At 36.1% G+C, this 15,131-nt stretch overlaps 1 protein-coding gene across 3 annotated transcripts in view; it reads right to left on the reverse strand.

Moving 5' to 3' along the window:
- The window catches only part of VRK2 (VRK serine/threonine kinase 2), a 56,447-nt gene that overhangs the window by 35,642 nt on the left and 5,674 nt on the right, over positions 1-15,131 (reverse strand). For all 3 annotated transcript variants that reach the window (XM_026696057.2, XM_087930407.1, XM_087930403.1), the window contains exons 3-8: positions 14,290-14,345; positions 10,985-11,054; positions 10,419-10,506; positions 10,034-10,142; positions 7,801-7,893; positions 554-686 (exon numbers count right to left, since the gene is read on the reverse strand). In XM_026696057.2, the coding sequence (XP_026551842.1) occupies positions 554-686; positions 7,801-7,893; positions 10,034-10,142; positions 10,419-10,506; positions 10,985-11,054; positions 14,290-14,345 (549 nt within the window). The remainder of the gene's footprint in view (positions 1-553; positions 687-7,800; positions 7,894-10,033; positions 10,143-10,418; positions 10,507-10,984; positions 11,055-14,289; positions 14,346-15,131) is intronic.

The following is a 15,131-nucleotide window of genomic DNA, read 5'->3' on the forward strand; positions in this document are numbered from 1 at the left end:
TGACAAGCAAATTGAATGGGGAAGCCAGATTCACTTAACAACCATGTTATTAATTTAACAATTGCAGTGATTCACTTAACAAATGTGGCAAGAAAAGTCATAAAATGGGGCAATAGTGAAACTTTAGAAATTTCTCACATAGCAACATAAATTCTTCACTCAATTGTGGTTGTAAGTAAAGGACTACTTGTGGTTGTATGGTTCAGTACTTCTCATTCAGACTGTAGATTGTTCTTTTTACCCAATCAGCAGTCCAGACAAAGCATGGAACTGGCTTCTAGCCTAAGAAGCACACAGTACAAACTCCACAGTGAAAGATTCCAGAAATATTCTCAGGACCCATGCTGGCAAAAAAAGGTTCACCTTTTGCAATAGCACGAATAACTACATTCATCTTAATAGGACAGAAAGTTATCACATGCAAAAGCCACTTCAGCTTTACTGAGAGCCACCATTGCTCCCATGTTTCACAAATTCAGCAAGTAATTTCTGAAGTGTTTGAAACTGGAAAGGAGGAAGGGGGAGTGGAGGAAAAGAGATGAAAGAAACTAACCGACTCCCTTGTGTGCATCTATGCTGGTAAATTCCATTGTACCATTATGGCTCCTTTTAGGATTTTCCTGATATTCTTTGTGGTTCCCACTGGGACAATATCTGTAGGCGAGTCCATAATCAGCAAGATAAACCTGGAAGACATGAGCAGAGACATGAATGATGCTTTCGTCCTCTGAAAAAGTATAACCTTTCTAATTAAGCCAGAAGAAAATGGTGGCTTAAGGACACTGTTAGATCTGCATTTTATTAAGCCAAATTGCACCCCAGGATAAAATATGTACATCTGGGGGCTATTAACAGCTACTTTCCCCTTCTAAGTTGTGTGCCTTCTATGCGCTGCCTTATTTCCAAGCAATACAGAATAAAATCACATTTTGTTCTTAGGCTTCTTTCTCTCCAGGTGGGCATCCAGACATCATAAAATGCAGTATGTCTTTTATCTTTCTTCATGCTGCTTATGGGAGCCTTCCTTCTCATAAAACACACTCACATACAGATCCCACCTTTCAACAACCAGCCTTGCAACAAGTTCAAGATGGGTTCAGTTATAGGCAAGAACACAAAGGAAAAGTTTCGCAAACACCCATTGTGTTAACATACCAATTTCCTCCCCAGAAAGCATTCTAGAGGAATACTCTACAATTGAAGAGCTGCTTTTCAGAACTTTTCTAAGGCACTACTATCCCCCAAAGTGAACATGGTATTATCCTGAAAAGGTGGGTTCTGCAATACCTGGATTTGACACAGATTACTAAAACAAGAGTGCCAATTTGGTGTAGTAATTAGGACGTCAGGCTAGAAACCAGGACAAAGTGAGTCCTAGTCCTGCCTTAGACACTTTCTCTCAGCCCTAGGAAGCAGGCAATACAAACTACTTCTGAAAAACCTTGCCAAGAAAACCATAAGAACTTGTCCAGTTAAATCTACAACTTTTGGACATAATTAAACGGAGGGAGAGGGAGAAGCAAAATTAAAATGAAACAGAAATCCAAAGACAGAAACCTAAGCAATACCAACTGACCTCTTAACATCTTATTTTTATCTTATGGCACTTACATTCAGTGAGAAAAATCACCCTGATATGTTAATGGTAGGAATTTCTTTCTTAATCAGTTTAACTTTTTTTATTTAATAGAAAAACATCTTAATATTAACATATAAATAACCATGGAATTGCAAAAATAAAACAATTTAAACTTATAAACTATCACAGAATGTAAGACCTATGCTTTAAAACATTTTGTTTCTAAAGCAGAGTACGATTTTGAAACAAGGAACAGTTGGCCAAGTGGGGAAAGAGAAAAGTCCTGTTTTGGCATATTCTTTACCTACTTCTCCAATGGAATGCTTTCCATTTCCGCATGTATAATATCAAATTTTGAAGGAAGTGTTGAGGTAATTCCCCGTTAGGAGAATGAGCGCATACAGGGAGACGTATAGAAAGTAGTGTTTGAATAATACACACACAGCACACAGATACACTGTAGAGTAAATGTAGGGTTTTACTTCCAGAAACGTTAAGCAAAGTTCAAAATAGGCAGTCCAAAGTCATTCACAGGTAAGATCAGTCAGTTTTTTGTCCAGGGATAATCCAAATATCAAAGTCCAGTGTCAAAAACAGTTCAGTATCAGACTTACATCAAATCCAGTAATATCAGTCAATTAGAAGAAATGGAGGAACAGCAATACTTTCCAACAGAATGAAAACAGAGACTCACTCAGACACACTCTCTTCTGAGACTAAGATAACCCAGGTTTCTGGCTCCGTCTTATGGCCGTTTGAGAAACCACACCCAATTACATTTTGCATTTTCTTAAAGATAACAGTTTTAAAATGTCTATGCTGGTTTATATATTTCCATCCCAAATAGCTGTTAGGTTGCTTACATTCCTAACAGGAAGTATACTCTCTATTTGCACGTCATGTTTCAGTGCATTATAAGAATTAGGACAAAAATAATTCAGCCAGATCAAAAAAAGGCCCATCTTAGAATATTTTGTTTTTCACAGAAGCAACTAGTTGCAGGTAAAAGAGAGATATTTCTTCCTACCGTTGTTCCCCTGAATTGGTGTTTACAAGCATACTATTCTCGACTCAAAAGCAACATTAGCATTTTCTCCTTAGTAAATTCTAGCCTCACCCATTATATCAGTCTGCTGCCACTACTAGTTTGGTAGAACAACAGCTGTATACTTTAAAGTCTACAAGGGAGATCCTGCCTTAGACTTTTAAAGACTTAAGGTTTTTTTTTAAAAAACTAATAAAAGAAGTCTATGGAGAAACAGCATGTTCTGCTTTTTCCAAGAACTGTCTTTTAAGACTACAGCTTTTGACAGACTTGTTCTCAAGAATTTATCCCATCTTTCTTTACAACATCCAAATTAGTGATCACTGCATTATTTTGTGTAAATTCCACAAGTTAATTTTTAAAAATAATAAGAAACAAAAAATAAAGATCTTGGTAGTATATTGATACAAATGGAATGCCAGAAAGAAAGAAAAATATGTTGCAGAAAAGTATCACTTTTTTACTTGCACTTACACCCCTGTAAAATCTCAGATGTGCAACTCCATCTGGGCCAAGCTATGAATGATGTTTCAAAGGTTATTCTTTAAATAACAGTGCAAAGATGAAGAAGCAGGATAAAAATATAATTTAATTTCCTTTCATTCAACATTCAATTAATACAATCAATTAAGAGAAAAGTACATTTGATTACCTTAGTTATAGCTGTGCAGAATGCAACATTTCTTGTGAATGATATGGACAGTATGATCAGTTATGGCAAAAATTGGGCTGCCTGTTGCATGTGCAACCAAAGCCAAGTGGACATACACTTTCATTAAAGCAAGGATCTCTAAATAATACTTGCAAACCAATGCACTGAGACGACTTTGATATAGTAGATAAGGCATAAGGCATACAATTAAAACCCAAGAAATTGAGTTCTACCCCTGCCTGAGACTTGTAGTCAGCTAAATGACATTGGGTCAGCCCTAGGGATGAGGCAAGGCAAAGCACTTCTGAAATCTTGCCAAGAAAACTGCAGGCCTTGTCCAGGAGTCAAATACTGATTCAAGAGCACCAAAGCAATAACAACAGTCCACTACTGCCTGCATCCCATCAAGATGCATACAATGTACAGACACACTCAAGAGAGGTGAGTACTATGTTTAGAAAAGCATAGTGGCGTGAACATGTCATTTAAGAGACATGTAGTAATAATAATAATAATAATAATAAATTCATCAAGGAAGTCAGGGTTAGATAATGTTGAGATCCTCAAAAAAAAAAAAAGATAAGAAAAAACAGTGTTTATGAATAGAAGTATGGTGAATATGAACTTTATTAAGATTTTTCTTTCTTATGTCTTGCTTCTGATTTGTTCTGCTTGCTATTTTTACAGTTTTTCTATGCTACTGTATAACGCTACTTGCCTCAAAAAAGAACATGATGTCTATGCAGGCATGTCTTAATAAATATATTCTTCCATTTCATAATTTTATATTTCTGTCATAGTAAAAGTTATAATTAGATGCAACTTCTGGGATCCTCTGAGTATTGCACTCAAAGCTTTTGTGGGCTGCCCTCTAATTTTACACTTTTGCTGTTCTTCATTCAATGAAGTCTTTCAAAGCATTAATGGATAGTAGAAGGATGAAACTGGCAGTATATAAATTTAATAAATATATGTCTCTTAATGAAGGGCAAAAATGGTGCCCATCAAGTATACATTTACAAATCCACATGATGAAGGAAATATTTTAACTATCCAAAATTCAACAAGGATTGTTATTAAAACTTTTAAAATGGCATTTGCAACTTAATGAGAAACTATTTAGCATAAGTTGAAAGTATCCTTATACTGCACATACACAATACAGTTTGGAAATAACTGTTTTCACACACAGCCAGCCATGTAGGTGCTGTGAGTTGGGAAAGAGGGAAGTAGGAAACAGTTTTAATTTATGATCTACTATACTGAAGAAACTATTTTTTATATCACTCCGAAAAGAACAATCCCGTGAAACTATTTTTGTTCTTCCTCGGAAGTTTGTTCCTGTCCTAAAACAATATGCACATCTCAAGAAATGACCTTCTCTTAATTATGTTGCTCTTGATACTCTTTCTCTGATCTTTTTTTTTCAAAGTAAAAGGTAAATAAGCAAGTTATCTTGTAACTGATTCCATTAAAATGATTAGCTCCTCTTTGGGCTTCAGGCAAGCTTTGCAGTCTTGGGACTGCTGAAGTGACAGGTTTTAAAAATATAATTTCTTGTTGCAGCATCTCCTATGCATATTTAGAATGTGGAACCAGGAGCACAGTGCTCTTTTTTCATGGGATCATTCTTTTCAGATTACACCAGTGCATATCTCATCCAACAGATCTATAGAGATTATGATATGAAGGCTGAAGATTGGATGCAGCATCTGGAATTCTCAGAAAAGACAAAAAGTTTTATCAGGCTGACTGACTGCCTCTATTTGCTCTTGCATTTTCTGCTGAATTCACTTTGCTTAGTATTCAACCCAGCCAAGCCAGAAGACAATAATGTATCTAATCAATGTGACAGAAAACCCAACTTAATGGAATTGACTGAAGCAACTATACTACTGAGCTTATCAATTTAAGATATAGCCTAATTTCAGTGTAATGTTGACATGAAGAGGAGTAATTACAGGAGTAATTATTTAATCTAATGTACCAAGAATAGGAGAGGAAGTCACAATAAAACTAAAGCAGGGCTGTCACACTGGCCACGCCTGGTTTAGCAAAGGGGGAAAAAGTCACAATAGATCACATGACACCATTGTTACAACATGAGTTTGACGCCCCTGGTCTAAAGATGATGATGACATCACTGCTACTGCAGTGTAGCTAAGGAAATCAGCAGTCTAGGAAGCTAAAGAATGACATATTTTTTATTTTCAAGGGAAGTAGGGAAAATTAACAGTTATGGATACTTAAGTGATGCAGATCTTTACCAGATTAGAACAAGGGCCCCACAAATTAATTATTCTTGATATTGAATTTATGTATCATCCTAAGCCATAATGTGGCTAATTTTGATTTGGTTTAGTGTGTTGTGTAAATCCAGTCAGTGTTATCTATAGATCATGACAGACAAATAGCGTATTATGTGAAACAAACCAACTGTGACTTATGCAACAAACTATATTTTGTTGAAACGAAATTGTGGGCGCTCTATCACTGTAGGTTTTTAAGAAGAGATTGGACATCCATTTGTCTGAAATGGTATAGGATGTCCTGCCTGAGCAAGGGGTTGCGCTAGAAGACCTCCAAGGTCCCTTCCAGTTCTGTTATTCTATTATGTATTCTGGAATACTCAATAGAAAAGAAAAAGAGGGGAAGACTCTTCACGTGTGAGAATTTTATACATACACAGAGAATCCAACTTAAATCTTTAGAATTTACAAGCGCCAACCTTATCAGATAAAAATTATTTATTATAAAACAATATAGGCCTGGTTTTATTGCACAGCATTAAGTAGTAAGAGAATTAAAACCACTTTTTTGTATTATTGCAATAAATTACTATTAATAGCACTAAAATACAAATACTGTCTTCAAATCCATTATAAGGAAAATGCAGTACTGGGAAAGACTTTCGCCTACCTTTTTATACAACAGCATTCCAAACAACACATTCTAAATAAATGCTCTGCAATGACCTCCGGGAAACCAAAAATGTGTTTTTAAATATTCACATACATGCTTCAATTATCCAGGTTCAAGTTTTTTACTCACCATATTTAAAAGGCAAAGTATCCACAGGGTAGCAGAACACAGTTTGAACAAAAACATAACAAAAACATGGGAAGTATTTCACCTTTCATTTTTTTTAGTCAATGGAGATGCCATATAAACCTGATGAGATATATTGCTTTGTTAGCACAGTAATAAATTTAGATCACCAGTATATTAGGAGGCCAACTTAATTAGGCCGCAGAACTCAATGACAGCGTTATTAGCAGTAAAACGGCAATCAACTGCAGCTCAAGATGTAAAACTTGATCTTCCCAAAGCATTTATCCCTGGGGGCAAGGAGTTCTGATTGACTTCTAGGCCATTTGTAAGCAGGGAGCCTGATCCAGCTGTCCCATGCAGAGACAAAATCATTCTTTGTTGAAGTTGAAGGGATTACTCAGCACACAAGTCTCACAGCTATACCATATTTTTTTACATTGCAAAACATACTTAAGTGTCTAATTGTACACTTCAAAATTCAACTATGTTTTTTCTGTCTATATTTTCTGTAAATTTCTGTAAAATAATTTGCATTATTTTGAAGCAAAATAAAAAGTTATTCTGTAGTCTATATTTAAAAGTACATATTAATGCCCATGCAGTTGTCTCCTATTTAAAAGTATAATTGAATCTTCTCCACTAAAACTTAATACAAAAAAACAACAACCCAATGTCAGTATCTCAAAAGCAGTTGTTCAACAGAGTTTGTCAAGAACATCTTTTTTTTGAAAATAGTCATTAAAGACTATGCTGCAATCAGAACTAGGAATAACATGGTTGAATCTGAGTCATCACAGTTGCTCACTAGAGGGTACTGAAATTAATGACGTTTGAGGACTTTGAATCTGTAGATTCCCACATTAAATGTTTCCAATTAAAAAATACTTTCTTTTAAGGTAGGAATTTCCTGAACCTATCACTGTGATTTTCTTTGGCAAGTGAAGTTTATTCAGTAAATCTGCCATAAGCAAAGTAACCAGCAACTATGAATGCCTTTAACACTAGATTTGGCAACTGGCACTAGCCTCTCAATTTGTCAACTATGACAGAGGTAAACAGAAGTGAAATACTTTTCAACTGGTAAAATGTGCATTTTCAGCATGCTAATTAGCTCTACATGCATTTTCTCATGTTGATTTCAATGCATCTATATGAAAAAAGCACATAGAGCAATTTCCTTCACATGTATAAACAAGACATCTAATTCTTAGAGCCATGAAAGAGTCAGGTGTTTGGTAAAGTTTTGGTAACAAATCACTTCATTGAGCTACTACATAGAATAAGAATTTGTAAATCAGACTGTGAATTTTATCTGAATAACAACACAAACCCCTCATGCTTTCTTCTTCTTAGCAACAATGCATGTAGTTTAAGCAACAACCAACTCTACATCCTGATTTTTTTACAAAATTGAAGAACATTTAATAATGAAAAATTAGATGTATGGATAGGGGATACAATATATTTATTTACCTCATGTGGATTTTTGTAGTCCAAAAGTAAGTTTGCTGCTTTAATATCCCCATGCACATATTCATTTTCATGAATATATTCTAAGACATCCAGCTAATGGGCAAGGAGAGACTGTATTACAAAGGAAACTAGTATTTGTATTTTTATTACAATTACCCCCGCAATATTATTTAAAGACTTAACAAATTTTATCAAATAAAGGAAGGGAAATATTACAGGTAGTCTTCAACTTACAATTTACTATTGAGCCCAAATTTTCTGTTGCTAAGCATATTCGCTAAGTGAATTTTGCACTATTTTGTGACCTTGCCACAGATCTTAAGTGAATCATTGCAGTTTTTAAGTTAGTAGTAATTGTCTGGCTTCCCAATTGACTTTGCTTGTCAGAAGATTGCAAAAGGATCCTAGGCTACATCAACCATCATAACTGTGAGTCAATTGCCAAGCTTATGAATTCTGATCACTGACCATGGGGAAGCCACAATGGTCTTAAATATGAAAAACGGTCATAAGTCACTTTCTTCAGTGCCATTTTGAACAATCAGTAAATGAACTGTAAGTTGAGGACTATCCATAGAAACAAATAAAGTAATAACTAGCAGCCAGCACAGGATTGTTAAAAATAGACCATGCCATACCAATCTTATTTTATTCTTTAACAGTGACTAAATTGGTAGACAAGTGAAATACTGTGGACAAAATATACTTAGATTTCAGCAAGGTATTTGATAAAGTAGACCACAACCTACTTTTTGGTAAGCTAGGAAAAATTGGGATAGATAGCACTACCACCAGATAGATTTGCAACTAGCTGACAAACTGTACTTAAGGAGTAGTCCTTAATGTGTCTAAGTCTACATGGAGGGAAGTAAGCAGCAGGGTGCCACAAGGTTCCGCCTTAGACCCAGTACTCTTCAATATCTTCATTAACGATTTAGATGAGGTAATAGAAACTTACCAAATTTGCAGATGATACTAAACTGGCAGGAATAGCTAACACCCAAGAAAATAGACTCAAGATCCAGATGGATCTTGACAGACTAGAACACTGGCTGTATCTAACAAAATGAAATTCAATGTAGAGAAAAGTAAAGTCCTACACTTAGGCAAGAAAAACCAAAAGTACACATACAGACTGGGTGAAACCAGGCTTAATAGCAGTAACTGTGACAGATATCTTGGAGTCTAACTATGAGCCAGCTAAATATGAGCCAGCAGTGTGCAGCAGCAGCCAAAAAGGGTAATGCAATCTTAAGTTGTATTAACAGAGGGATACAATCGAGATCAAGTGAGGTATTAATACCACTCTATAAAGCCTTAGTAAAACCACACGTAGAGTACTGCATCCAGTTCTGATCACCACACTATAAAAAAGATGTTGAGACTCTAGAAAAAATATAGAGAAGAGCAACCAGGATGATTAGGGGACTGGAGACTAAAACATATGAAGAACGGTTACAGGAACTGGGCATGGCTAGTCTAGTGAAGAGAAGGGCCAGGGGAGACATGATAGCAGTGTTTCAATATTTGAAGGGCTGCCACAGAGAGGAAGGGGTCAAGCTATTTTCTAAAGCACCTGTAGGCCAGACAACGAATAAAGTATGGAAAATGAACAAGGAGAGATTTAACCTGGAAATAAGGAGAAACTTTCTGACAATGAGAACAATTAACCAATGGAACAGCTTGCCCTCGGAAGTTGTGGGAGGGTCATCACTTGAGACTTTCAAGATATTGTACTACCATTTGTCAGAAATGGTGTAGGGTCTCTCGCTTGGGCGGGGGGGGGTCCCTTCCAACTCTGATTATCTGTTATCTGTTATCATATTTTGGAGAAAAACATATTTCTTAATGCAGAGTGAAAAGGCAAAGTAAGCTATTTAATTAAACTAATATATAATACTTTGATAGTATACTTTGAATAATCACTTAAAAGGGGCGAGTAGAGGCAAATAGCCAATTTTTAGATTTCAAGTAATAAAAATACATGTAAATCATGATAGACTAAAAAAATCTTTTAAATATGAAATGCAGACGCTCAGCTCAAGTTTTAATTAATTAGTTTCAAATCATTACAACAGAGGAAGAGAAGTATGGAGAAAGTCCTCCTCCTTTGTAGTCATTCTTTCAAGCAAAATTAAACAGACCATTTAAAAATACATATGAAAGACAGTACTTAAAACTCAAAAGGTCCATTGATCCCCATCCCAGGCTTACTCTGAGGTTTTATACCTACCACCTGCATCCCAATATGCAGAACAGTTTCATTGTAAAATTTTCTCCCTTGTCTTTCAAAGATAGTTTGAAGATCTTCTCCTAATCTTTCCATCACCATAAATCTGTAACTAATATAGTATGACCACAAAGAAAAACAATGAGAACATACTGCCCTTACATAAAAAGTCAACAACAAAAGTATATGAGTGTAATAAACTGATTTGTTTTACTAGATTAGATATTAATCCACCTAATGTAGCAGCAGTCTCCAAGATGTTACACGAAGCATATCCTTCTTTCACATTATCTTAAAGTGTTTCCTCATTACTTTCAAGAAAGGTCTATTAAAATTCCCTATCCCAGAATTCTTGTCCAGCTCTGCTGTATTGTAATGTCTTCCTTACCTTTTACCAAGATGTTTGACTTGGCCTGATCCCAAGAAAACAGGAACGCCTAAAAATGTTAGTTGCTTCATCTTCATCCATTTTTTGACTGACAAAACATGAGAGGAAACCAAGTTCTTTAAAACTGTCCAGCTTTTTAAAAATAAAACATAACATAACTATGATTTTTTGAGATACTACAATACAATGTTATGAAAATATATATTTTCATACATGTCATACAGAGGGTGGGGGGGGGGGGAGAGAGAGAGATCTAGTTGGGAAGATACATTTGCTAAAAGTAACACTGAAATAAAGTTAAATTTTCATAAGTGATTATTCCAAAGCTATTATTCCTGAAAAAATATTATTAATAGCCAGGGGTGAAATTAAAATTTTTCCCCTACTGGCTGTGTGGGCTTGGCTATGGGTGTGGCTTGTTATACTTGGTATAATAGTAATAGCAATTGGGGTGATGTTTTTATTGATTCAAATTGTCCCTACCATCTCTCCCGAGGTGGGCCACGGTGGTTGAATTTCACCCCTGATAATAGATTGATATAGGACACTTCTGTTGACTGACTTACTGTTTTCTTGTTTTGCTGCTCGTTGGTAGAATTTCAGTTCTGCAAACAAGGGTCCATTTTCAAGATATTCCTATACGGATATATATAAAAAAGCACAAAGTTTCATGTCAATTACACATAATTTAATGTTACATATAAATAGGGAGAAGTGTTAAGAAGTGGAGCTTGATGAGGAGAAAGGACAACCACACATCAGATTTGTCTAGTCACCCCATCTAGATTTTGTTTGATTTGAAATCCAGAAAAACCAAGCATTCTTTGGTCCAGTTCTGCTTAACTATGCTTGGCTTGAACAGTCTCGCATAATTTTGTAAAGAAGACCTTTTGTCTGGATTATTAAAAAAAATTCTATGTTTTCTGTATAACTCTTGTGCGGATAATGCCTTCCAACTATATATTGCACAATTTTCAAAAAGGAATCAAACCACTGGTATGGGAGACTTTGATAACTGAACCATCTTTTGTCCTGCATGGTCCTACAAAATTCGTAATTTCTGTTGTGATAACTTTGTCTTTCAGGTCATGGAGAAAGGCACAAGTAAATTAGGTATCCCTGACTTATTAATAAGAAAGATTTCAGTATTAATTATGTAAAGACTATTTTTATTAAATATACCATTATTATTTTTCCCAAACAAATTTGGAAATAAACTAAGTAAACTTCCTCAAACTCTGCACCCATCTATCTATTGCACGGTAACTCCAAAACCTGAACACTATAGAGCCAGATTTGGTAGAAGCAGCTGGCAAAAGTAAGATGGAATGCACAGATGGGTGGAACAAGCTGGAGGCTACAGATATGTATGTATGTATGTATGTATGTATGTATGTATGTATGTATGTATGTATATTATTTAGGTTTCTTCGGGTATTTTCCCACATCTTAATATTTGTGCTTTTTTTTAGCGACGTGTCGGCAGAATCTCATCTGCCATCCTTAGGCTTGTGTATTGGGTTCTTTTTAATCTTGTGTGTGATTAAAGATTGTGTGTGATTAAAGATTAAAAAGAACCCAACACACAAGCCTGAGGATGGCAGATGAGATTCTGCTGAAACATCGCTATAAAAAAAGCACAAATATTAAGACGTGGGAAACTACCCGAAGAAACCTAAATACCATACATATAAATACCCGCGAAAACATAAGAAAACATTATAGGATAGATAGATAGATAGATAGATAGATAGATAGATAGATAGATAGATAGACAAACAGACAGACAGACACACACATACACAGGGGTGGGGAGAGAGGGAGAGAGATCTCTAGTTGGGAAGTAGATTGGAATATTACTGAGTACTCCATTCTAAATGTTACTTTTTTCTGGTCACAAGATTCAGAGCAGAGCATACAAAGCTTTTCAATCCACACACCACATAATGGAATGTAATAGGATGGATTCCCAGGAGGAGTGGAGTGGAGTGGAGTGGAGTGGAGTGGAATGGAATGGAATGGAATGGAATAGAATGGAATGGAATAGAATAGAATAGAATAGAATAGGAATAGGAATAGGAATAGGAATAGGAATAGGAATAGGAATAGAATATAGAATAGAACAGAATTCTTTAATGGCCAAGTGTGATTGGACACGCAAGGTATTTGTCTTGGTGCAAATACTCTCAGTGTACATAAACAAAAAATACATTCGTCAAGAGTCAAGAATCATAAGGTACAACACTTAAAAATAGTCATAGGGTACAATAAGCAATCAAATCATACTAGGAAACAAAGTCAATATAAATTGTAAGAATACAAGCAACGAAGTTAGTCATACAGTCACAAGTGGGAGGGGATGGATGATAAGGAGTGATGAGAAGATTAATAGTAATAGTACTGCAGACTTTGTAAATAGCTGAACAGTGTTGAGGGAATTATTTGTTTTGTAGAGTGATGGCTTTTGGGAAAAAACTGTTCTTGTGTCTAGTTGTTCTGGTATGCTGTGCTCTATAGCGTCATTTTGAGGGAGTTTAAACAGTTTATGTCTGGGATGTGAGGGATCTCTAAATATTTTCACAGCCCTCTTTTTGACTCGTGCAGTATACAGGCCCTTCATGGGAGGCAGATTGGTAGTAATTGTTTTTTCTACAGTCCTAATTATCCTCTGAAGTCTGCGTCTGTCTTGTTGGGTTGCAGAACCAAACCAGTTACAGAGGTGCAGATGACAGACTCAATAATTCCTCTGTAGAACAGTCTACATTCCAGAGGAATAGACCAACTCAGTTCAGATAGTTTGTGTGAGAGAAAGAGGGCAAAGACAGCCTTTTTCTAACCATTCCCAAAGTAAACGTTCATGTAGGTAGTAGCCTGCCTTAGTTTGGCAAGAGGTGAGGAACAATAAAGACATTATTGGAAGAATCACTGTGTCTTTCTTGTTTTTGGCACCTGACACACCAACATATACAGATGTAACACAAGAAGAGAGCTGAAACACAAAAGTTCTCATCAAAAGGCAAGAACACAATACTGATCCCTCCTATAATGATGGCTAACCTTTTTGGGCTCCTGTGCTGAAAAGGTAATGCGTGCATCCCCCCATGCCCGCTGCGCTTGCGCACATGATATCCCATGAGTGTTGTGCATCTCTGCGCATGCACACACAATCCTCCATGTGCGCTGTGCGTCTCTGCACATGTGCATGCATCTCCCATGCCCCACGCATATGCACGCCAGATACTTGACAATCAGCTGTCAGGCGGGTGGTGCATGCGCAGTGGGGCTCTTCCGGGCGACCACTCGTGTGCCAGCAGAAGTGGCTCTGCGTGCCAATTCAGGCACACATGCCATAGGTTCTCCATCATGGTCCTATAACAATTGTTAGTAAAGTTTGGAAAAAATACAAGAATCAGGGTAATACCTTGTGCTAACTTTTCTAATTTTCTTTTTCCTTCCTTTGATCATTTCTTAAGCCTGTGATTGATAGAGCAAGGATCGTCTTGCCCTAAGATGTTCTGCAGTGGTGGGATTCAATTTTTTTTACTACTGGTTATGTGGGCAGTGGTGGGATTCAATTTTTTTTTACTACTGGTTCTGTGGGCATGGCTTGGTGGGCGTGGCAGGGGAAGGATATTGTAAAATCTCCAGTCAGAGGTGACATTTGCCGGTTCTCTGAACTACTCAAAATTTCTGCTATCGGTTCTCCAGAACTGGTCAGATCCTGCTGAATACCACTTCTGATGTTCTGTGAATCTTCTGTCTAAAAGAGTACACCCTCTTCAAATAAACAAATAAAAATGAAAGGAAAGCATGCAATTCTATTGGATTAGAAACAATAAAAAGGCAATATTTTGAAAGTTGTAATAATTACCACTTTAATGACATGCACAGCATTGTTTTCTACAGGAACATCAAGACAAGGGGAAGCTGTAAGATAAAATTAAGGCAGAGAAAGTTATGGAAGACTTGAGCCACTTCATCTAGAATTGAATTTCAACTCAACAAGATATGATGTAGTTATATTCATATTAAAAACTGGAAAAGGATTTTTCTTTAACAAGAGTTTGGCTATAAATGAAATAATGTAATTTTTCATTGCTTTCTTCATAATATGTGATAAAGCTCTATCATTAATATTATTCCTGTTTTTACAAGATTTAAAGTAGTATGCCAGGAAATCATCAGTTTGATTTCAATTTATTCAGTGAATGGATTAGAAAGGACTTGGAACTATAGGGTTCCCCAGGTACATAATTTAGGACAGCTTTTTCTAAGATGGATGTGATTAGATACATAGAGTTCACCTTCCAAAATTTCAACCAAAACTATGCTGGCTGGATAATTCTGGGAGTTGAACACCACAAATCGAAATGATTTTCAAGAAACCTTGATTCAGAATCCAGAACTCCTACATGTTAAGTTTTTTGAAGAGAAGTAAGTAGTAACTAGTTTCTCATCTCCATGTTGACTATATCCATATTTTCCTCTCCTTATTTCACAACAACAGGAAATAGATGTCTTCCAATGGGACCTTGAAATTCATCCCCAGACTAATTAGTCCTTTGCATAACTTCTGCCCCATGTTCATGAAAATATGGATAATGATATCCAATGAAGAAGCACTAGTTTGACATGATTTATGGTAGGCCCATTCCAAATTGATCTTCTCTAGATATCAGTTCAGTTTTACATCTTAGGACTCAACTACTATTA

This window comes from Pseudonaja textilis, chromosome 1, assembly GCF_049901715.1.
Source record: "Pseudonaja textilis isolate UNSWEBS1 chromosome 1, rPseTex1.2, whole genome shotgun sequence".
Lineage (NCBI taxonomy): Eukaryota > Metazoa > Chordata > Lepidosauria > Squamata > Elapidae > Pseudonaja > Pseudonaja textilis.